This window comes from Azolla caroliniana, unplaced genomic scaffold (genome assembly GCF_043228905.1).
Source record: "Azolla caroliniana isolate FFs.n. ecotype wild unplaced genomic scaffold, voAzoCaro1.0.p SCAF_1, whole genome shotgun sequence".
Lineage (NCBI taxonomy): Eukaryota > Viridiplantae > Streptophyta > Polypodiopsida > Salviniales > Salviniaceae > Azolla > Azolla caroliniana.
The window spans coordinates 33138777-33160309 of NW_028230436.1; the positions used below are offsets into that span (position 1 = coordinate 33138777).

At 36.6% G+C, this 21533-nt stretch overlaps 2 protein-coding genes across 7 annotated transcripts; one reads left to right on the top strand and one right to left on the bottom strand.

The window, feature by feature from the left end:
* Positions 1-4383: 4383 nt before the first annotated feature.
* Positions 4384-9982, bottom strand: LOC147869896 (uncharacterized). 3 transcript variants are annotated; one of them, XM_087334459.1, is made up of 9 exons: positions 9075-9976; positions 8397-8751; positions 6956-7690; positions 6279-6374; positions 6118-6198; positions 5809-6043; positions 5337-5497; positions 4984-5265; positions 4384-4887 (listed from the first exon to the last, which is right to left on the bottom strand). In XM_087334459.1, exons 2-9 carry the CDS (start codon positions 8715-8717, stop codon positions 4837-4839), a joined length of 1962 nt encoding a protein of 653 aa, XP_087190585.1. In that variant the 5' UTR covers positions 8718-8751; positions 9075-9976; the 3' UTR covers positions 4384-4836. The 3 variants fall into 3 exon arrangements, with proteins under 3 accessions (XP_087190585.1, XP_087190578.1, XP_087190570.1); XM_087334452.1 differs by having other exon boundaries at positions 4384-5265; positions 9866-9982; XM_087334444.1 differs by having other exon boundaries at positions 4384-5265; positions 9075-9975.
* A 2294-nt stretch (positions 9983-12276) lies between these two features.
* On the top strand, positions 12277-21163 carry LOC147869897 (uncharacterized). 4 transcript variants are annotated; one of them, XR_015531480.1, is made up of 15 exons: positions 12277-13113; positions 13999-14067; positions 14147-14229; positions 14329-14473; positions 14601-14824; positions 14916-15075; positions 16493-16704; positions 16770-17097; positions 17183-17326; positions 17601-17726; positions 19264-19377; positions 19780-19870; positions 20073-20127; positions 20542-20599; positions 20700-20783. XR_015531480.1 is itself a non-coding variant. In XM_087334469.1 (15 exons), the coding sequence occupies exons 1-15, from the start codon at positions 12313-12315 to the stop codon at positions 20831-20833; spliced, it is 2748 nt and encodes a 915-aa protein (XP_087190595.1). In that variant the 5' UTR covers positions 12277-12312; the 3' UTR covers positions 20834-21163. The 4 variants fall into 4 exon arrangements, 3 of the variants coding, with proteins under 3 accessions (XP_087190595.1, XP_087190612.1, XP_087190604.1); XM_087334469.1 differs by having other exon boundaries at positions 20069-20127; positions 20700-21163; XM_087334486.1 differs by lacking the exon at positions 19264-19377 and having other exon boundaries at positions 20069-20127; positions 20700-21163.
* The last annotated feature ends 370 nt before the right edge of the window (positions 21164-21533 follow it).

The following is a 21533-nucleotide window of genomic DNA, read 5'->3' on the forward strand; positions in this document are numbered from 1 at the left end:
AAGGTAATAACTGGGAAGCATCAAAGTCAACAAAATATGGCTTATACCACATGATCCATTAAGAATGTGGATTCCAAACATGCCATGGATTGGGCTAATGCTTGATAATTATTGTCAATTGCAACCTGCTTACAATATAAGCCAATTGCCTAAAATACGTATCCACTCTTCTTGGAGTTGGCTTCTTGTCACCTTCATACGAGTGAATATGGGTGTGGGGATATAACTTTAACAGAGGGGTGAGCGAGACACAATCATATATTTTGAACATCCACAAGCGGCTAAGAGCTATCTATAAGAAAGGTGCAACGAGAAAGAGAAGTATGGGAGTACTTTAATAAGGGAGAATAAAGTGGGATGTGGTAATACTTGTTTTATTTACGTCTCAAGGTGTAACCTACCTAGCACTAGGCCTATTTTTGGAGATAGGATACCTTTAAGAGGTAGATAGATAGAATTTATTATATTCATAGAGATATAGAGAGAAATAGATAGGGGAAGATTAAGTTTGTTACGATAGTGTTGAAGAATCATGCCCGCTACCTATTGTGATAAAACCCACATTTCTGCGAATACTAGTTTCCGTGCACCCTAGTTTGTTTTGTTTGCCAATTCCCTTCATTTAAAATACTAACATGAGCATCGGGGAACATGTACATTTTTGGGATGTGTAAAATCAACACATTGTCAAAATATTAGGTCATGAATAGTATCCAAAGTTGTTCGATTCGTTTTTTCTAATGCCATGTAGAGTTTCAAGAATACTTTTGGTGTACAAGCCAAACCTTTACGTGTTACAAAATGTTATGAAGTATAACAGATGGAGGGTGAAATGTTCATAGTTTACACGAATTATTGAGTATATGTGTTATGCTAATGATTGAATTGGGAATTGTTCTTGTATATATCGACATTGTATCAATATGTGAACTATGCCCTCGAATAATTCGCAATCATTATTGAATGCAAAGTGTTGTTTTGATGATTGACTCGGGACATGTAATTGTACTTATCGACATGATATTAACTTGTGAACGACGCAATGCCATCTCGAAGGATTCTTTTTTGGTTGCTTATTTGTCTTCAATGTAAATTTGTTGCCATCGTTCATAGTATGTGTCAATTGTCTTCATGTTAAGGACATTCCACATGTATAAAATGCAGGCCTAATAACCAATCCGTTTAAAATAAAAGTGAGAACCTGGCATAGATATCAATCTTGTATATTACCTAAGAAGCCTAACAAACCTAAACCCTAAACTATTTGGATTGCTCATGAGTGATTAATTTTCTTATTTGTTTAATGCAAGTAAAACTATTAAACAACATGATACTACTAATGTATGTTGTAGTTCACACTATGCACCAATATACGATGGATCATCATTCCTATGCAAGAAACCATTAAACAATGCATTACCATATCTTACGGAGGGGTGTTTATCCTTGTTAGAAAGGATGTGTGAATATGTACGAATCACGATACATCATAAAAAGGAGTTCCCAAACAGTAATAGGAAGCATTTTCAACAAGATTGTGTGTATGCCTACAACTTACAATAACACCTAAGTTTCAAAGAACAAAATCAAAATGACATATTACATAACATATAAAAGTGAATTAAAACAAATCAACATTAATGTGCCAATTCCAGATGCACTTGCAATCTACCAATAGTATTTTCAAAGAAACGTAAATGCATAAACTTGCCTTGCCCTAGGGTGTCCAAATTCTTACACTTCGTAATAACCATTTCTATCAATTTTAAACATCGATGAGATTTCAAACAATCATTTTAAAAGTTTCTAATTTGTCTACGGTGTCCAAATTCTAAGTCTACATTGTGAGGTAGTTTTAAAGGACTTTATCAAAATAATGATCGAGTTTGTTATAATAATGTTTAGATAACATTTATAGTAATGGTATTTCCAACTTTGCTTTTTTTAACCCTTAAAGCACCAATTTTTAGGACCATTCCTCAAAACTTTATCACAAGGGATGTATAGGTAAGGTTTTCATTCAGCGTATTAAGGTTGTGCTAGACTCTAATGCTATGCAAATATATGAATTTGTTATTGATGGAGAATAAGTGCCTCAAAATCGATGTTTTCTGTATAAGTTAATACATAGAGACACATGATTCCCCAAACTTAAAATGTAGTATGGTGGTTCTATGAGTTTATAGACAAACATTGAAGCCAACTCGAGGTTCAATAATGCTACCCTCAATCCTAATCAATCTATAGACTATAGTTTCAACTTGAGGTTCCTTAATCATTATAAATATTCTTCTAAGATGCATTTCATCATGCAAGTGTGTTGCTTGCATGCACACATACACATAAAGTCAAAGCATGATCATACATTTTGTCTTGCTTATAATCATGTATTAATTATCAAACTTTATAAAACCATAGACACCCATGAGCAACTAAACGTCCATTGATGTGATAGTTGGCACCACTACTTCCTCAATGGACTCCAACCCTCGTGATCTCTTGAAGGACCACAACAAAAGCTCTTTGTTTCACCACAAAGATTTCCATCATCTAGTTACATTCCGGAGAAGCTCATACTTTCTCTCTAATCACAATTTTAAAATTGGCACATCATCCAATTAAACCCATAATTGTAAGGTTTATAAAGAAACGTAAGTGTACCACCACATAAATTACTACTACTACTAAATTATCCTAATTATGTAATGCCATTTTTGGTTTACCTTCCATTGAGCACATCACTTCAAATCCCCAATATGTCAAGACAAACTCATTGGTGGACATTTCAATAAAAGCTCTTGTATCATTGCCAATAACCATGAATGAAACTTAAACAATTTGCAAAGTAGGGTGGATTTTGTTAATGATTCAACTAACACAATGTTTGCCTCATTAACCATATAGAATAGTGAATGCAATACACCCATACTGCCTTAGTCACATACTTCACCTTAGTTCTTGAGTCTTGAAACCTCAAGTTGACACTTTTCTTATGGAACCATGTGAAAACTAACTACATAAAAGATTGTCCAAAATAAATGCATAATGCCTTAGTCATGCAAACAACTGTTTTGAAGCCTATATGGTACCACACACACACACACATTAAACAATTGAAAAATTAACTTTACATAAAACCCAAACTTTATTATTCCCAAATGAAACCACCCAAATTTTGAGAAGGGCCAAGTAATCACATTGTTCTTCATGATTAATCCACTTGGGACAAAGCACCTTCAAGAAGGCATCATGGCTATTATTCATGAAGGTGGGCCACAATGCCCACTCACCACCCACACTTTCATATCGCACCCCGTCAACAATCAACTATTTAGTTACGCTCACATTCATGCAAGTATAATGTGGCATAGAACATTCAATGAATATTTCCAAGAAATATGCATACATCTACTATCACAACATCACCTTATTGGCAATTGCACACGAATGCAATAAACCACTCTACTCTCATGTCAATAATTCACCTCCTGTCACTAAGATTTCTCTATTGTTGTAAGAAGGCTTAGGATGAAAAAGTACAAACAAAGAGTGAAAGAAAAAGCACAATTGGGTGGTTATTGGTGATTCCACATAGAATATTTCATTGAGACTATACACAAAAAATCAATAAATCATTACAACAGAATGTTCCCCCATAGATTATAAAAATAAATCAGTAAAAAGCATAAAGATTAACTTACCATGTTATGGACCATGCAAAGATCTAAGTAACTAATATTTTTTTGCAAGAATGATTACCACGCTGGGACTTCTTACACAAGGTTAAGAAATTCCCAATTGCATGTTTCGGATATATCTAAAAGTTTATTTAACGGGTGATGAGATCTTAATTCAAAGAAACAACCAGTGTTTCAAATATTTTTACTTGATTCCTTTCATTTATGTCAGCAGAAAATGAGAAACTCAAATACTGTGAACCACCATAACATAAGGTGATCGCTGCCGTCGATGAACAGTCACATGTCACCAAGCTCTTTTGCCACAAAATAAATAAGCAAATTTTATTGAGTTTATAGTGGAAAGTTTCAGGGTATATCCACACATCTGCATACATATGTTGACAGAAAAGCCCTAGAAAACAGACTAATTGCAGTCTGTATGTTAAATGTATGATGCAACCTAACTATGTTTGTTCATTCACAGCAGCCATTTTGTTCACCACATTTACTAACGTCTCGTCAGCTAAGCATCAGTTACTTTTTGTTCTTATTTTTGGGTTTTAAGGATGATTCATCTTCTATATTTTCAAGCTTCTTTCAGTTTAGGGGATCAACCAAAATCTAAAGATTTGGTAGTATTTATGTATAAGACACCATAACAAGTTAGCTATGATAATCAGCTTTGCCATGATAAGACACAAAATATGGAAAGGAATTTTAATTCTCATCAGCTTGGTAAAGGTTGACATAATATGTTACAACATATTTTGTTTGACAAGTCTGGTATGCACTAACTTTGACCCAAGGTCAGGAACTGCCTTGGGGATTAAATTACAATGCCTTTGAAATTCTTGATTAAGGTGAGAATAACTGCTGGCAATTATGTTACATTGCTTCGCGTGCAGAGTATCAAAATTTGGAGCCATCTAAATGAAATTAAGAAAATGGCTTACCAATTAATCTTTGATGCCAGTAAAATCGAGTACCCTGAAAAGGCCTGACAACTGACATGTCCTTTCTACAACTGATCAGCATTATGTTCAGCAGATGTATCCTTTGTACAGCTGATTAGTGTGGCATATTGATTCTTTTACCTCTCACAACTTAATTAAAGTCCAAATGGAAATTCTCTGCTCTGCGTAACAAGGTAAGTTATTCAAACATTGGCCAAGCCCGTGAACTGCTCTAAAGCTGTCTTTACACGATCCTGCAACCCACATAGGAACTCTGTTTTTCAAGTGGCTTTTGGGAAAGAAGAAAAATACGATCCATCAAGGGCATCGCACGACATGCCAATGCTGACCTTCACATCCATGCAAGGATCATGAACCATCCTTGACAGCTGTTGCTCTATACCAGCATCTCGAAGTCGGGCTACTCTAGTCACAGCACCAGAGCTATCAGGATAGCTCAAGTTCATGACACACCATACCGCAGCCACCCGGAGCTGTGGATTGCTCGCATCCTGAAGGAATCTCAATATAGGAGAAGTATTATTGCATCCAGAATTGGGAGCCACAAAACGCATGACCGATTCCTTATGGAACTCATTCCCAGCAGCAATATTGCTCAGCACATACACGCCCTGTTGTTCCTCAAATATCAGTTCAAAAATTAGCATGAATTGAGAATCTATAAATAACCTGCACTGATTACCTGAGTACAGACTTCTGCCCTTGAGGCAATACAAAGTTGCCTTTCAACAGCAGCAAGGATAAGACCATCTTCAGCAAATACTTGGTGTACAGAATCCACACTCCCATACACAAGATTCCGCACAAATGCTAACGCTTGTTCTTCCACCATTTCCTCAGAATCTGGTTCAAAAACCACATGCATAGTATTGACAATAGGTGTTAATAGTATTCAATCACATCCATACTCAAGCTGATCAAATTAGTTATACAACGTTCGCAAGAACTCGTCTAAAATACACCATGAAAACCATTGAACTGTCACAAACAGGTATCTCAAGGCCTGAGGGATATCTAATCTCAGGATACATCTTTAAGTTTATGGTGCCTCATATAAAATTTTCATCAACAGCATCCCTTAGGGTCTTCAAAACAGAGACAGAATGTGCATACAATACTCCAAGAAGAGTCTGAAGACACTGGAATCAAGGTACCTTGAATTAAGCTGATCAATGTAGACACAGTTAACTCTGCCATTACTTTTTCCTTGACCGACATATCTGCTAAGTAGAGAAGATTTCTTAAAGCCCAAACAGCATTCAACCGTAACATTGAATCCATCGATCGGGCTAGCTGAATAAGCTGGTCAACACCCCCACATTGAAAAAACACGGACTTGTGAGGCGTGAAATCAAGCACGACATTACTGACCGCACTCAGCGCAGCAATCTGCAGTACATTTCCTGTAAGTAAAACACATCAAAACTGACAAATGAGATCCGAAAACCATGTCTACTTCTAACCTGCACAAGAGGAGATGTGTCATCAAGGAGTTTGAAAAGTGCATATATAAGCCGCTCATCAGCCAAACTTGTACGCAGATTCTGTCCAAGTGGCAATCAGAGCATATTAGAAAGAGTTAAAACAAAGAGAACAATAAGCTATAAACGAAACTAGTCGTAACCTTTACAGATCTGGATGTGCTTTTTATGCAGGTACATGCTGCCACTCTCACTCCTTCAGATGGATGAGATAGAGCAGAGATGATTGCAGTTTGTGTCTGTTCATGAGAAGATAAAAGTTCCATTAATCATTAACCTTAGTAAAGCAAGTTTTCTATCTTAGCTTACTGGCAGAAATAGTGGCAGCAATGACCATTCTCTTATGAATTAGATAATGGTTTTACTTGAGCTGACTGACCATAAACTAAATACAGCAACAGATTCAGTGAGGGTAGAACAAAGCAAGTCTTTCAGCATACTAGAATGCAAGGCTTAAGAGATATGGGTATACTGAAACTGACCATAAAATAAATAGCGCAAAACTTCAAGATGCACCTGAACTTTTCTTAATTTCCCCAAATGCCATTGGCAACCCCTAAAAGAGCAACTATATGTGCTATTCAAGCCATGAAATGACAATTCATCCCCTTTTACTTATTCTGGGGGTTCACCAAGGGCATTCAGGAAATAACAAAAAACTTAGGAGAATTTGAGAAACATTGAAATTTTCGGGGCATTCTGGAGTTTTTGCCCAATAAATAATGCATCAGAATTCTTCATTGGAGATAGTATGATGCAATTTTAGACATATGCCTTAAGATGAAGTAATATCAAGAAGAATGGGGCAAAGGCAGCATACAGTTTTGTCTGAATCTTGATCAAGCAACTGTCTTCGGCTATCTTCTAACCTTGAACACAGCTCCGCAAGTGCCATCAGAACACCCTCGAGTTGCTTTGCCGGAAGAGAACCCCTTTGCAACAAGCCACAAAGCTTCACAACGGCATCAAACTTATAAGCTGCTCTCTGGAGTTCTTCATTGTTCGCAACAATGTCTGCTAGTACCATAGGAGAATTTTCTCCCACTTGCCCAGACTCCTCAAGCAGTTTTACAACAACAGCCAGCATGCTTGCTCGTACCTCCCATTCTTGTGGATAAGAGTAAGGACATGCTCTGCTTATGTTCGCAAGGCACATACATGCAAGAAATCTTGTCCTCGGTGCTTTATCTTTGACAAACTTGATTATCGAGCCTAGTGCTTTGCCTTGATCCAGAGTTACAAGCCTCATTGAAATTTGGGGATTGTTCTTCACTAATGAAGCGAGCCCATCAAGAGCCGCTTCTCTCTTCCTTACAGATTCTGAGAGAAGATTTGTTAATCTCTCCATAGCACCTTTATCTACCACAGCCTGTTGATGTTCTGGAGTCTCACAACATCTTGCCAGAATGTGGGCAGCAACCTCTGCAACACTTTCATTTCCATTATATAATAGAGCCAAGAGGTGCTCCATTCTTTGTCCAACCAACATATCATTCGTTGGGGCAATACTTGATTGAAATATCATCTTTAAAGTACGAGCACAAGCCTCAACTACCTGTTGCACACAGAAGTTGTGCATGAGATTGAGTTTTTATTAAAGAAAATCATATGCTAACAAAGAGAAGCTACAATAAACAAAAATGCAACAAAATGAAAAGCAGAATAGACCCAGTAAAATGCATATTTTACAATTCTTAAACAAGGGAGACATCCAGAAGATACAACACAAACGATAACCCAAAAGCTACAAAATATTTGCATGGTAATAACACACTCTTCCTAATGCCAGCTCTATATACACAGTCATGTACTTCCTATAGACAAAGATATAGTAGCACTGCAACCATACCCATCAGAACGCACATCGATATCTATATACCAAAAGTACCGGTCATGTTAATCTCCCTAACTCACTCTCCCTGTCTCTCTGGTGATAATCTCCCAGTAATGTCACAATTTATACTTGACATTCACGAGAGTTAATAAGCACATTCCATATAGCCTATCCTCGATGCAAAAATAATATGTACCACTAGTGAAAACCACCACATATGTAAAAATATATATTTACAGTTCTAGCAACTCATAAATAAAACAAGCCTTGTTTTCTCCAAAAGACAACATTTTGAAAAGATGAGCGAGTACTTGAAGAAAGTGCACTTTACATGATCTTTTCTGCATGCAGTGATTTGATGCAAGTCCGCATATGTAAAACAAAAACGCCTAAAAATATTTTTTTCGCAGCGGAGAGTAAAGCCAACCTTGTTATCTCCAAATGACAGCATTTTCAAGAGGTGGGGAATAACTCCACTATCGAGCACTGCTTTAACACCTGCTTCACTTCCACAAGCAAAGCTACCCACAGCTGCCGCTGATTGCACTAACAAGGGTGTTTCTGTATCAGTAGTTAAGATCTCAACTACGCGAGGCACTGCTCCAAGCTTGATGTAGGAGAGTTTCTTGGTCCTATTTCCTATTATCTGATTCTTCACATCCCGAAGTGCTTTCAGTCTCTCTGACGTATCGAGGGAGCTCAGATTCTCCACCAGATCTTCAGGCCTGCCCCATGTGGAGGCCGGCATCTCTACTACCAAACGTGATATTCTTCAGAGCACTCTAGACAATAATTTAGACCAGTATCAGGACGTAGTTCCTATCATAGCCACGATATTGTTGTGCATGATGAAATGTTCAGATCAGAAAGACAACAATTTGAACCAGTATCAAGATGGATATGGGAAGCACGACCTCGACGTGCATATGATAAATCTTTTAAGCAATAATGCAACAATTTAGACCAGTATCAATGTGCACTTTCTTCAATAGATGAGAATCCTGATCTCACGATGTATGAATTCTTCAGAGCAAAAAGATACAGTATACTTCCTTATATGGAAATGTGTAAATTCATTGTGTATAAGAAAGACAATAATTTATACCAGCATCAAGATGTACTGCCTTTAACAAATGAGACAGCAGCAACCATTTCGCTCTATATTGAGATGTATTGTGGTTCTAGTTGAGTAGTGAATCAAAGTGCAGTCTTCTTGGTCTGAGGATGAAAATCTCTCTCCAGTGTGGCGATCAGTAGATGGGAGAGCTCAAACTGAACACCTTCTTTATCTTGTCAAGATGTACTGCACTTAATGGATGAAAAGTATGACCTCGATAAAAGAAAAGCAGTTTTTTTATCCTCTAGAGATGGAAATCTCACATTCAAGCAGGGATGGACAGCATTAGACCTGCATTGATATGTAATGCATTCCATGGGTAAGAAGCAGGATTTGGATAAGCAAAATATAGGCTTTCTTCTTCTGTGTGATGATGAAATTCTCTCTCCAGAGACCAGAGAGAGAGAGAGAGATCAAACAAAAGAAAAATTAGTAATCGATTGGTGTTGAGTTCCTTGGAGGGTTGAAATCAAAGGGAAGATATTATAGAACTCTTATCAAGATGCACTGAGTTCTGTGTACAAGAAACATATAGACTTTCTTCAGGGTAATGAGGATGAAAATCTCTCCCGGATAGTGGAGAGAGATCAAACTGAAGACAATCTAGACCTTTGGATCAAAACATTATTCGGAAGAGCAAAAGGCAGACATTGCTTCTGTCCGGGGAGATGGGAAAAAAAAAACCTCTCTTCGGGCGTTGATTCAAATCCTTCTCCTTTATCCTCTCATCCTCTAGCCCCTCTTCCTTTCTTTTCTAACTTTAGTTGGTTCTTTCTTACCTTCTTACCTGGCTTTGCTTGACAGTGCGGGTTCCCCTGAACCTGGAAATGGTGATGGAGATGACAATTGAGATGGAGATGGAGATGAGGGGGAGGTGTAGGAATCTGTGTGATATACGTCCTGCAAAGAGCCGATCAATTGTCTTCACGGAAGACGAAGAAGCAATGGATAGCTCTCTGTCTGTCTGACTGTGTGTGTGTGTGTGTGTGTGTGTGTGTGTGTAGGGCAGAGAGACAGAGAGAGGTCTCTTGACCTCGCTTGACCTGTTCAGGGGAGGCGGTGAGGTTGGGGAGGGGACGGGGACTCTAGAGTTACGCCCTTTGACGAGAGAGCTCATTTTAACTCGACCAGGGTTAAACCTTAACCACGGTTAACCACATATATATTGTAATTTCTAACCATTACTGGTCCTTTCGTGTCCCTCTAAAATAAATTTAAATCTCCCAAAATACCCCTGAATCCTTCTCTTTATTTAGTATTTTTTACCCACCAGCACTTGTTCAAATTTCGGGTCCTGGCCTAGATAACCACGATAGATATCAGTGTACTAATTATGTTAGTTGGAAACAAATTTAAATCTCCCAAAATACCCCTGAATCCTTCTCTTTATTTAGCATTTTTTACCCACCAGCACTTGTTCAAATTTCGGGTCCTGGCCTAGATAACCACGATAGATATCAGTGTACTAATTATGTTAGTTGGAAACAAATGTGGAATGGTTGATGCCCCATGTAGTCCTCTAAGCATTGTTAATGCTTAGGGACAAAGATGATTTGTCTTTTTAATCTCTGCACTGTCTCCCTGATGTTTCCCCGAATAAATTGACCCCCCTTTGTCGAGAAAAGTGAGATGCAATTGTCGTATGTGTTGCTCATGTACAATATACTTGTGTGAAACATATTGGATGAACGGATTGTTATCATTTCTCGAATAAAACTTACACGAACTGCTTCCACCCTATGGGGTTTCTCAGAGGGGAATAAAAGAGATACATCAAGGTGTTGCATAACTTTTTCCCCTCTCAATTATCAACTTTCACCATTGTCTAGCGCTTGCTTTACAATCATGCCTTTTTCATCATTTCAGTTTTCCACAAAAATCAATCATTCATTTGGAGGGATGCCTTGATCACAGTGTTCGTTATTGTTGCCCAGTTAGCACTGATTGCAAACATTGATATACAATTACTCCCTCTAAACCACGACATATAAGACATTTGTTATTGTTGCGTGTGTTCAAAAGCATGACGTTGTTTAGAACAAGGGTTTGGTCCCTAACTACAACCTTGGGAATGGGCACAATAGAAGTATTGTGGGTTTTATCAACACGCTCGTATATATTTATGGTTTATATATAGTATCAACATACGATATTATAAGTATTATCACCACATTATAAGTATATGTTGTTCAAGCTACCAAAATAAATGCATGCATGTAACTATTAAAATCTCGAAGAAGGGATGTGCACACAATATCGTGATTTTTAATTTAACAATGCTTGTCCATCTCTGTGTGACATTTGTTGACATACTTGTTTGAATTTCAAAGAAGATTGGAATCACAACAAAAATGATATCTTGCTTCGATCGATAACCTAGAAAGGCGATGCATTAATTACACCAAAGTCATGTTCTCGTATTTGAATTTCATCTTACTTCTCACATAGAGCCACCATCTTTCCAATTACATTACCACGTAGAAATATACATTATTTGTTAGAGCTAACAGCCTCGCTTGCCATTATTGCAAACCTTCTAACTTTGATTGGTTATGATATTTTGAATTTCCGAAATCATTCCTCGACTTTATATATATTTTTGGTTTGAGGCAATGAGAATAAGGTCATGTTTGGGATATTATGCAAGCCACTTTTGCTTTCTTGTTAGGCGGTAGGCATATGAAGTTAATGGGACATCTACATAAGTCGGAGTATTGAATTAGGCGATTTTGCTATTGGGTGCATGTAGAGATGGTCTTATAATTTATTAGTGGTGGTGTGAGGGTTTAGCATGTCCCTTTACCCAGATAACGACGACACTTGCAAAGAATAAGGAGGAGGAGAAGAGGAGAGAAGACCCATGAAAAATGGTGTGAGCTTTATGCAGGGAGACTTGCACGTACGAATTTGTTATGGGGGATCTCGCCAACCCAACTAGGGCACCCAAAATTTAATCGAGTATAAAACGTATTTCTAAGCTTTACCTCATCCTTATAATTTTGGAGGGTGATTGTGGAAGTGGTTGAACGAAGAAGAAGAAGAAGAAGATGAAGACAACGACGAAGAGAAGGGTATTTGGGGAATAAAAAATAAGGGAGGGGCATGCGAGTGGATTTCCAAAACCTAATCCTCTAAAGCTTTGTGTTTTGAAAGCCTTGGCGCCCTCCCTTATTCATACACGCAGAGGGAGAGAGAGAGAGAGAGAGAGAGAGAGAGAGAGAGAGATATGGATATGGATGCAGACACAGAAACTGATACAGATATCCAAGCCCCTCGATCAAAGCCGAAGCCAGCCCTCCTTTCCTCTTCTCCTTCTCCTTCTCCCTCTCCTTCTCAAACCTACACAGAACGCGATCACTTGTATTGTGACAACAACAACAGGAGCCAGAAGAACAGGGATCACAGCAATAGGGCTCCTTCACATAATATGGATTCCGCAGGAAATTCCAGCCCTTCTACTACCACAAATAAGGCACATTGTTGCCATTCAACTCCGATTTCCACCCATTCAAGGGCTGCCCATACGCCCTGGTGCCAGAATAGGGGTCAAACTTGCACACAAAGCACCGATATAAACACAGGAGATGGAATAGAGCCTCTCAATCGATCTCTACTCCTCCCAAATCAATTTTCACAATCACCTTTTGCAGATTATATATTGTCCGCTCATTACGATCGCCACCAATATCACCAGCATCACCAATCATCTCGGGGTGATATATCCCCTCCAGGTCATGAAAGATTTGCTTCTCGCGATTCCAATGTTTTGGGTGCTCGTGGGTTTGCATCTCATGAATGCGATGATTTGGGTTCTCGTGGATTTGCTCCTAGCAGAAAAGGATTTTCTTGTGAATTCAATGATTCGGGCTCTTTTGGATTCACACCTAGTAGTAAAATATTTTCTCATGATTTGGGACCTCGTGGATTCATGTCTCGTGAATTCAATGGTTTGGGCCCTCACGGATTTGCATCACGTGACATTGAGAATTTGGGCTTTCGTGGATTTGCTTCTCCTGCTGTTGAAGAGGTTAGAAGACATCATTTTTTCCTTATTTATTTGTTCACATACCATGAATTTTTGGAAATATACTTTATTGCTCACACATGTATGAATCTAGGGAATCCTAGATGTAAAGAAATAGGATTTCCCTATGCACATAAATCTATGGAGGCATACGTGCAGAGAACTATCTCTATGTTCTAGTAAGCGACCTTGGTAACCAGAATGGTCCATTGCTAATATCTTGTAATGATATGGTAATTTTCCTTCAATTATCAATATACACAGCCTATCAGAGCAGACTTACAAAAGAGCAACATCTAAGCATTAGGAAGTTGTCTAGACAGGTTAAACCAAAACTATCACTTCTGGTTTTGTTTAAAAAGATGGTAATGTCTGGAATTATCAGTTAATAATCCAAAAATAAAAAATGATAATGTGAACATGTATATCATGGGAACATATCTACCAGGGAACAGTCTCTAAACGTTAGGAATCAGGCATGGTAACTGAAATTTTTGATTCATAATATATTTAGCTCCATGGGTTTCATAATAATATAAACTTGCACAACTAACATGAAATATCCTTAATTTTCCCCAAATATTTGTCTTGTTCAAGCTTTGCCCCAGTTGGCGCTATTTTTTGAGGATTGTTTCATTAAGTTGCTATTTTGTCCATTTATAAAATTTGCTTTCTTCAGTTCATTTACTTTAAACAGATTGTTTCATTAAGTTGCAATTTTCTCCATTACGTTCTCGAAACATTATTGATACAACTTCATAGGGGGCCTTCGTTGTCCTTGTATGCTTCTTGCTACAATAATACATATGGTTCTTTAGAAAGAGAGTGAGAGAGAGTTCATTATATTTTTGCATCACACTTGCATAATTCTCAAGATATTTTCATCAGCCCTTCCCATTCCCGGGCACATCATCGAAAGGAACACATTGTTATTCATATGGGGCTTTATCAAATGAGGTATTTATAGTCTTGATTTCCTTTCTGGCTTAAGTTAAAAATCTGTGTTGGAAGAAGATATATGGTTTGTGTCATTCAGATTACTCTCTACCATTGGTACTTGATTCGACCTAATGGTTATCATAACTCCGGTATCGCAGTTGGAGGGTTTTTAAGTACGAGGTGAGGTCTTCATTTTGGTTTTCCTATTTAATTCTATTGCCTAGCACAATTTTGCTTCATAGTTCTGGCAAAAGTTAATTATGCTTTAAATTTATACAGAGCAATTGATAATGAAACAATAGCGACAACAGCTATTATCAAACGCTTGGAAGAGCGCAAGCTGCTGTCAAAGAATGGCATTGTAGTTAATCTTGTAGGCACAATCAATGACTGTGCTACAATCGCTAATGGCTTTCCTCATCAGGTGATAATGTAAAACATTTGTAGCAAAATCCTCCATTTTAAGGTAGAGTAACCAAGTTGATGAAGACGGAAATATGGGTATCAGTAGCCACAATGTAACGTAGAATGTGCTGAATTCTTTTGGGCAGATGGTACAGTTATTTCTCTCAGGATTTCCAAACATATGGAATCTGTTGGTTGGAATGGCTTTTCCAGTTAAACAGTTAGGAGCAGCCTCTTGCTCTGAGTTTTTGGGTGGAGGCGTGTTGCCTGAATCTTTAAACTTGGAAAGGGATACCAAGCATGCTCGCCAGTCTTTATTTTCTGAATGTAAAGAAAAATTACCCAGTTCTTGCCTTGACTTTCGAAACCGGTAGGATCTTCATTTGCCTGTAAAACAAGATTTTTGCACAATAATTAATACAGAATGTGGATAATGACATGTCACTCTTTTTGAATATTAGAGCTCAAGCTGATACAGAGAAGAACTCTCTTGTTGATGGTAACACAAACATCCAAATCACCCCCAAAAGAAGAGAGTCAACATTGGACATCGAAACGACCAGAGATCCCAATGAAGGGATAATGCAGGATAATCCTCTTCATGTTAGAATGGAATGCTATGTAAGTAAGATGGAATGGAATGCTCTTCATTGTCACACATTTTTATCTATCATCTTTTTGCATGTCTACATCTTGCTCCACCTAAGTAAGAATTAATATGGTAGTAGCTTTAATTATTGTGTGTGCTCCAGTAATTAATATTTGTTGTTACCATGTATATAAGGAAGAATTAATGTATTTAGCTATGGTTACTATCATAGATTGACCCATGCGTGATATTCGTAGTATTCGACATCCGTAATATTCGAGAATACGAAATGACCCCAAGAATATTATAGAACCATTCGTTTATTTATTTATTATTTATTATTTAAAAAAATAAATATTTTTACATCTATTATATAAAAACTTTATTAGTGTGAGGTCCCCTTTTTAATGTCAAGAGAGTAAAAAGTAGGGAATTAATGAACATTTTATTTATTATTTATTTTTATTGTTTTATTAAAAATAAAACAGATACTTTTAAGTTTTTCATCTAATGTGAGATAAAAATACGAAATTTTATGGGAACCTTTTATTTATTCTACTTATTTACATATTTTTATTTATTTATTACTTTATTAAGAAATAAAACAAATACATTTAAGTTTTATATCTATTCTAAAAATATTATTAGTGTGAGGTCTCCTTTTTAATGTGAGATAAAAATATGAAATTTATGGCTACCTTTTATTTATTTACATATTTTTATTTATTTTTTGTTTTATTAAAAAATAAAACAAATAATTTAAGTTTTATATCTATTCTAAAAGTGGGGAACTAATGAACCTTTTATTTATTATTATTTATTAAAAATAAAATAGTTTTTAAGTTTTTCATCTATATTATAAAAATATTATTTAGTGTAAGTCTCCTTTTTAATGTGAAGTTAAATATCCCCTATTTAATGTGAAAGTCTCTTTGTTATATGATATATTAAAAAACTAAAAAGTATGAACTCTTTTTTTTATGAATATTTTTTCATGCATTCTTATGCGTATTCGTATGCATTCGTTTGGTAACCCCCACGAATGCGAATATGTCAATCTATGGTTACTATGTACATCTCAGTGGGCAAAACCTTCAGAAATCTTCCTTGTCAAAATGGTCATATCTATTTGCATCCCACCAACCTTTACATACTGGACATATGGCTGAAAATCTGTCTTCACAATTCCCATAAATTGTTCACTGGAGTTTATCATTACTCTTTTGCCAGGTTGGATCCAGTAAGGTTTTGTCTGAACAAGATAACATAGATTTAGATCCTCTTATTCATGCACAACGTGCCAATAAATCTAGTGATGATGCAATTGCAAAGGTCATGCATTTGACAGCAGTCCTGTGGTACAAATGAGATGAACGAAAAATACAGTATTATTCTGCCGCACATGTATGATACAGCTAACATACTGTGAGGTGATATCGTCCTGTGCAGAAAGAAAACAAAGAGGAACCAGTTGATGCTGATATTGCAATAAATATTAATACTCCGGAAGAGACATTCCTTTCAAAAAATTCAAAGCTTGATGTGGACAAATCTGAGGCAGTTGCAACTTGTGAAAATATAGGTGCTGTGGCGGATTCTTGTGGAGAGTTGAACCAAAGTTTGGAGGTGCCATGTATTGAATCTCCAATTCGAGATGAATGGTTAGTTCTCCTGTTGTTTGATGACAGTGCTTGTTTTTCATTATGCTGAAAGTACCTTTGTTCAGTGAGACAGAACAGAATATGGGGGCAATTGCATCTGTGGATGGTTCAAGGAAAAGAAAAGTCAGATTTCGAAGTAAAAATGAATCTGTGGCTGGATCTTCATCCCAAACCCAAGAAAGCTCAGAAACCGATTCAAAGCGTGTATGCCAAGAGCCCTTTGATAAACTTGATCAGGAGCCAGAATCCACTCCGGCACAAAATATGGATATGGAGACACAACTTCTTAGCAAAGACATTTCACATAAAAAAGAAATTTCTAAGAAGAGGGGAAAACCGAAAAAGAAAGTTAGACTTTGCCTTGCAAAACCGAGACGATCGAATAAGTGCATGGTATTCATGAAGTATTTGTAACTGATTCTATGCAGATATGACTATTTTTGTGGATCCATTTGTTGATAGGGAATTTGTGATGCAGATTTCGAAGCAAAAACAGGGTAAGATGAAAAATCCCGTCTCTTTGCATGAGGAAGAGAAGATGGATACCAGTGAAAATTCTAAAGTTGCTTCTGAAGAACAGGAAGACTGTAGAGGAGAAATGCAACAAACTAAGAAAATAGATGTACGTGTAGTTTTAATATTTTTTCTTGGAATATTGGAGAATGCTCTGACAAATATTCTTCTTTGATATTGACTCTTTAATGCATAACTAAATGTCCCTGATGCTGAATTGTTGATGGATGCAGTAGAAGTATTATATATAAAGAAATTACCCTAAAATAGCAAAGTGGCTTGGCAACATGTAGACGCAAGAATATTACTGATGATGGTTGAATACTATAAATAAAATGTCTATTATCCTGTCTTTATGTCAGTATGTTTGGTTGTGTGTGAAGGATGATAGAAATAATGGAAATGATCCTGCATCTTCTAACGAGGAAAACGGCATGCAAGCTGATCAAGGGTCAGAATGGGAGAACAAAAATTGCAGAGAAATGGCTCATCAAAAAGTGGACACAAAGGTAATGTTTGATTTGATATCAGACTTCTTTGAGTGATATTGTAACTGTTTTTGGCAACAATAGATATCATGTGTGATAATCCTTGGCTTTTGATTGTTATTGCATGTGGTACTGATATATTGTCTCATTTATAACCAGGATTGAATATAGGTTTGCTTGTAATCTAGCCTTCGAAATTTAGAACTTCGTAAAGCAAAATCACTGCATTCAGAAGAGAGAAAGAAGGTATAGAGTGAGAAAGTTCTGAACCCAATTGTAGAATATAAAAAAGTTGGAGAATACAAGCTGTTGTATTAATGTCAAAGAAAAAACATGAAGGTATCCTCATCCTTCACTTTGGCTATTATATAGTCAAAGAATGAAGTGATTGAGCATCTCAGTACGAGGTGGCATAGTTATGTCAATATAGTAGCCAGATAGTATTATTGCCAGTGCTTTGTGAGACTTCTGTCTCATGGAAGTAGATAACATATTATGAAGAAAGGCACGAAGTTGTTTGTGATACTATAGTGATTTAGATGGAACATAGTATGTGAACTTTGCTTTTAACTACCACAAAGCGTTAATGTAAAGATAAATAGTTCCCTTAATAGCTGAAAATAGTGAAAATCATCTATGTAGAATAGGTAGGTTTGTAAGCACAGACAGACGCGGTCTCCACTTTATAGTGAAGTTTCCTGCTAGCAATGCGACTGTATTCCTGAGATATAAGATGGATCAAATATTCCAGGACTTGCAAGGGATTTGCAAATTTTACACATGATTGACTGTTTGGCTAAACTTGTTCGAAACTTAAGAGATTCTCTTGAATAAAATTATCCTCACAATTAGAAGAAAATTGTCACCAAAGTTGGTACATGTGGATCGGCATCGTTTAATACGTTGCAAAAACCATAAAATAACTTAGTGCATACTAAAATGATAATTAAGTATCGGACATTACAAAATAAATTGTCTTTGTTTAAGCCCCATGATATGCTTTTAATTGGAAAATGTAACATATGAATCTTTAAAGATAGTATTGGGTAATGATTTGTCAGAAAAGACGCATATATACAATGTACAGACAAAATATGTTCATTACTATGACAAGATACTTATAAAACACATTTAAGACTAATCTATTTATAGATCCCACCAATTCACTGGTAGTTTGTAGGCCAATGTCTCAACATATCTCAGGAATCTTGAGGCATAGTTAGCAGGTATTGTTCACTGATAATAAGAAGATAGTGGAAAAAGAAATTTGGGAATATAAATTGCTATAAATTTGTATGAGAAACTTTTCAAATCAGACAAATCAGAGTTTTTAAGGACAAATAATATACATATACTTGATTCTAAATTGAGGAAGCATTATTCATCTAGATACACCTTCACATGATTGGATTTTATTATTTCTTGTCAAAGCTGTGTATGCATGAACGAAACCGGTCTTTTAGTATACTAGTATACTTTGCATGCTTGACTATTAAACAGTTATGTATGATATATGTAATTATCTAAATTATTAAAACCCGTATTTCAATCTCTCCAGGCTAGAATTGAATCATGTGTTTCACGATGCTCATTGAGTACGATAAACAGTCCCGAAGATGAATGCAGCGTCAAGGATACCCCTACTGATATTTCAGCATGCAAAGTGGCGAGGGTAACTTACAATACACCAGAATAAATTTTGTATTGCAAGTCATGACTGCCATTTGTTTTCGTTTTCTCTTTATGGGGGATGGGGCAATTGATTGCCATTTGTTACAACCTAGTTGTAAATATATTGTATTTACTTATACTTATGTGTATGTACTAGGGCTACCCCCGAACTCTACAATTTGTAATTTGTTTACTATCTGTATTAGTAGAGTATATAAAATAATATTCAATGTGAGAAGGCATATTAGTGGGTATAGCCCTTTTTTATATATGGATGGCTCTAGAAATTCCTGTGGCAGCATATGCTTATGATGTGGAAATTGCCTTCATGTGTCAATCTATTCTTCTGGCATAACCTCTTTAACTTCATGCATTTATAACATGCCATGTTTGTTCTCTCCAGAATAGACTTCCGCCCCCACTTCCAATGCCAACAGTATCAGTGTCAAACCAGCTTGTTTCAAAAGCATTTGGGCTGAAAACATCCAGATCTGGTATGTGATATAGAGAAGTATGGATTACATTTGTTTTTCCAACTTTATGTGGAGCAATCAAATGATAGATTGCATTTCTGTGGGTTGCTATTTTTGAGGTAGTCAATGATGGACGTGGGAGTTGAATTCCTGACTTCTCCTTGCGTTGGTGTTTACAATGAAAAACATATTCTGATACGTTTGATTTGACTTGGATAGGAAGGCTACTTGTTCCACCATTGGCGCATTGGCGCAATCAGAGTATAGTCCGTGATTCGGTAACTACTTGACACTTACTTCCTCTCTGATGTTGTTGAATGATATATGTTTTATGCTGTTGAACTAGAGAATATCATGCATTTACACATTCACATATTGTATGAAATCCTCCTATGCATTACTCATGGAATGTAATTCACCATCATATGAAATATTATGCTACAGTCACAACACTAACGAAATCTGTATCGATGGATTGTTTGCCTAACAATCCATCGATACAGATTTCGTTAGTCTTGTGACTGTAGCATAATATTATGCACATGTTTGTGTACTATATGAAATCCTAATAATTATGGAGTGATGGGACAACTCATTATGTGCACGCTGAAATGTGCAGTTCATCACTGATGGGATGTGATTCACACATCATATGAAATTGTACTTATTATCGATTGCATTTGATATTTTAGGATGGTGGAATAATTGCTATTGAAGATGGATCAAAAGACACCATGGGGGTTGATACAGGTCTGTAAATTATTATTATGCGAAATTGTGATTTAAAATACGAGGTTAATTGATATTGAAAGAAAACTAATACTTCCTTATTTCATTTGGTTAAATGCAGGGCGTTTTAATTTCAAGCCACCTCTCGAGGCAAGAGCGAGAAAATTACAAAAGTGGCTCTCGGTTACCGCTTCCAAGTGTTTCATGCAAAAGCTGAATTCACGTGCAAATAAGAAGAAAAGAAATGTCACATGAAACAAGCTTGTATATAGACCATGAACACTTTGTATATTGTAAGAGACCATACGGATTAGCATAGCAAAAGAGGGCTGTGGACATTTTAACACTTCTAGAGTCTTACAATTTGTTGTGCAAAATGAAGACATCAAAGGCATTTTTCCTTGGAAGGTTGAAAAAAGCCCAAAAGAAGACATGTATTATTAGGTAATAGGCAATGCATTACACACTTTCATGTGGCAAGCTTTTCTAAACGCTGAAATTCCTCAATAGCTCATTGATAGTTTTATTTGTGCCTTTTGTATACGATGATGATCTCCTTAATAAGATTGACATATATTCTCTAAATTTATATAGCTTGTGTATTATATAAGAAAATGCCGACTTGCTATTTCCTCATTATGTATGGATGATTGGAACCTTATGGTGGAGGGTCATTGCCTTTTATGGTGTGATTCATAGATTGTGTTACCATTCAATGGTAAAGATAGTACTTAAGTGTCTCCACTACTCTTGCAAGATGTATTAGGCTCTATGCCATTTGAGGCCTAGTGCACCCTTCACTTTATAGGTCATTGTGCCTTATAGGATGATGATGTATTTCTTATGAAACCTCGTATGCCCATGGTGCTGAGTGTACACATGTAATCACGTGCCTATAACCTCCAAAATTAAGCCCTAATTTAGCATGCAATCACATGTTCTCCCTTTGTATGCA

What these genes read in the sequence shown, in the direction of transcription:
- LOC147869896 (XM_087334452.1), bottom strand. Translation starts at nt 8,717, where the DNA reads ATGCCGGCCTCCACATGGGGCAGGCCTGAAGATCTGGTGGAGAATCTG. An exon ending in ACACATCTCCTCTTGTGCAG is followed by an intron (nt 6,044 to 6,117) that starts GTTAGAAGTAGA and finishes AATGTACTGCAG; the next exon opens with ATTGCTGCGCTGAGTGCGGT. An exon ending in GGGCAGAAGTCTGTACTCAG is followed by an intron (nt 5,266 to 5,336) that starts GTAATCAGTGCA and finishes GAGGAACAACAG; the next exon opens with GGCGTGTATGTGCTGAGCAA.
- LOC147869897 (XM_087334469.1), top strand. Translation starts at nt 12,313, where the DNA reads ATGGATATGGATGCAGACACAGAAACTGATACAGATATCCAAGCCCCT. An exon ending in TCTCCAATTCGAGATGAATG is followed by an intron (nt 16,705 to 16,769) that starts GTTAGTTCTCCT and finishes ACCTTTGTTCAG; the next exon opens with TGAGACAGAACAGAATATGG. An exon ending in GCTGAAAACATCCAGATCTG is followed by an intron (nt 19,871 to 20,068) that starts GTATGTGATATA and finishes TGACTTGGATAG; the next exon opens with GAAGGCTACTTGTTCCACCA.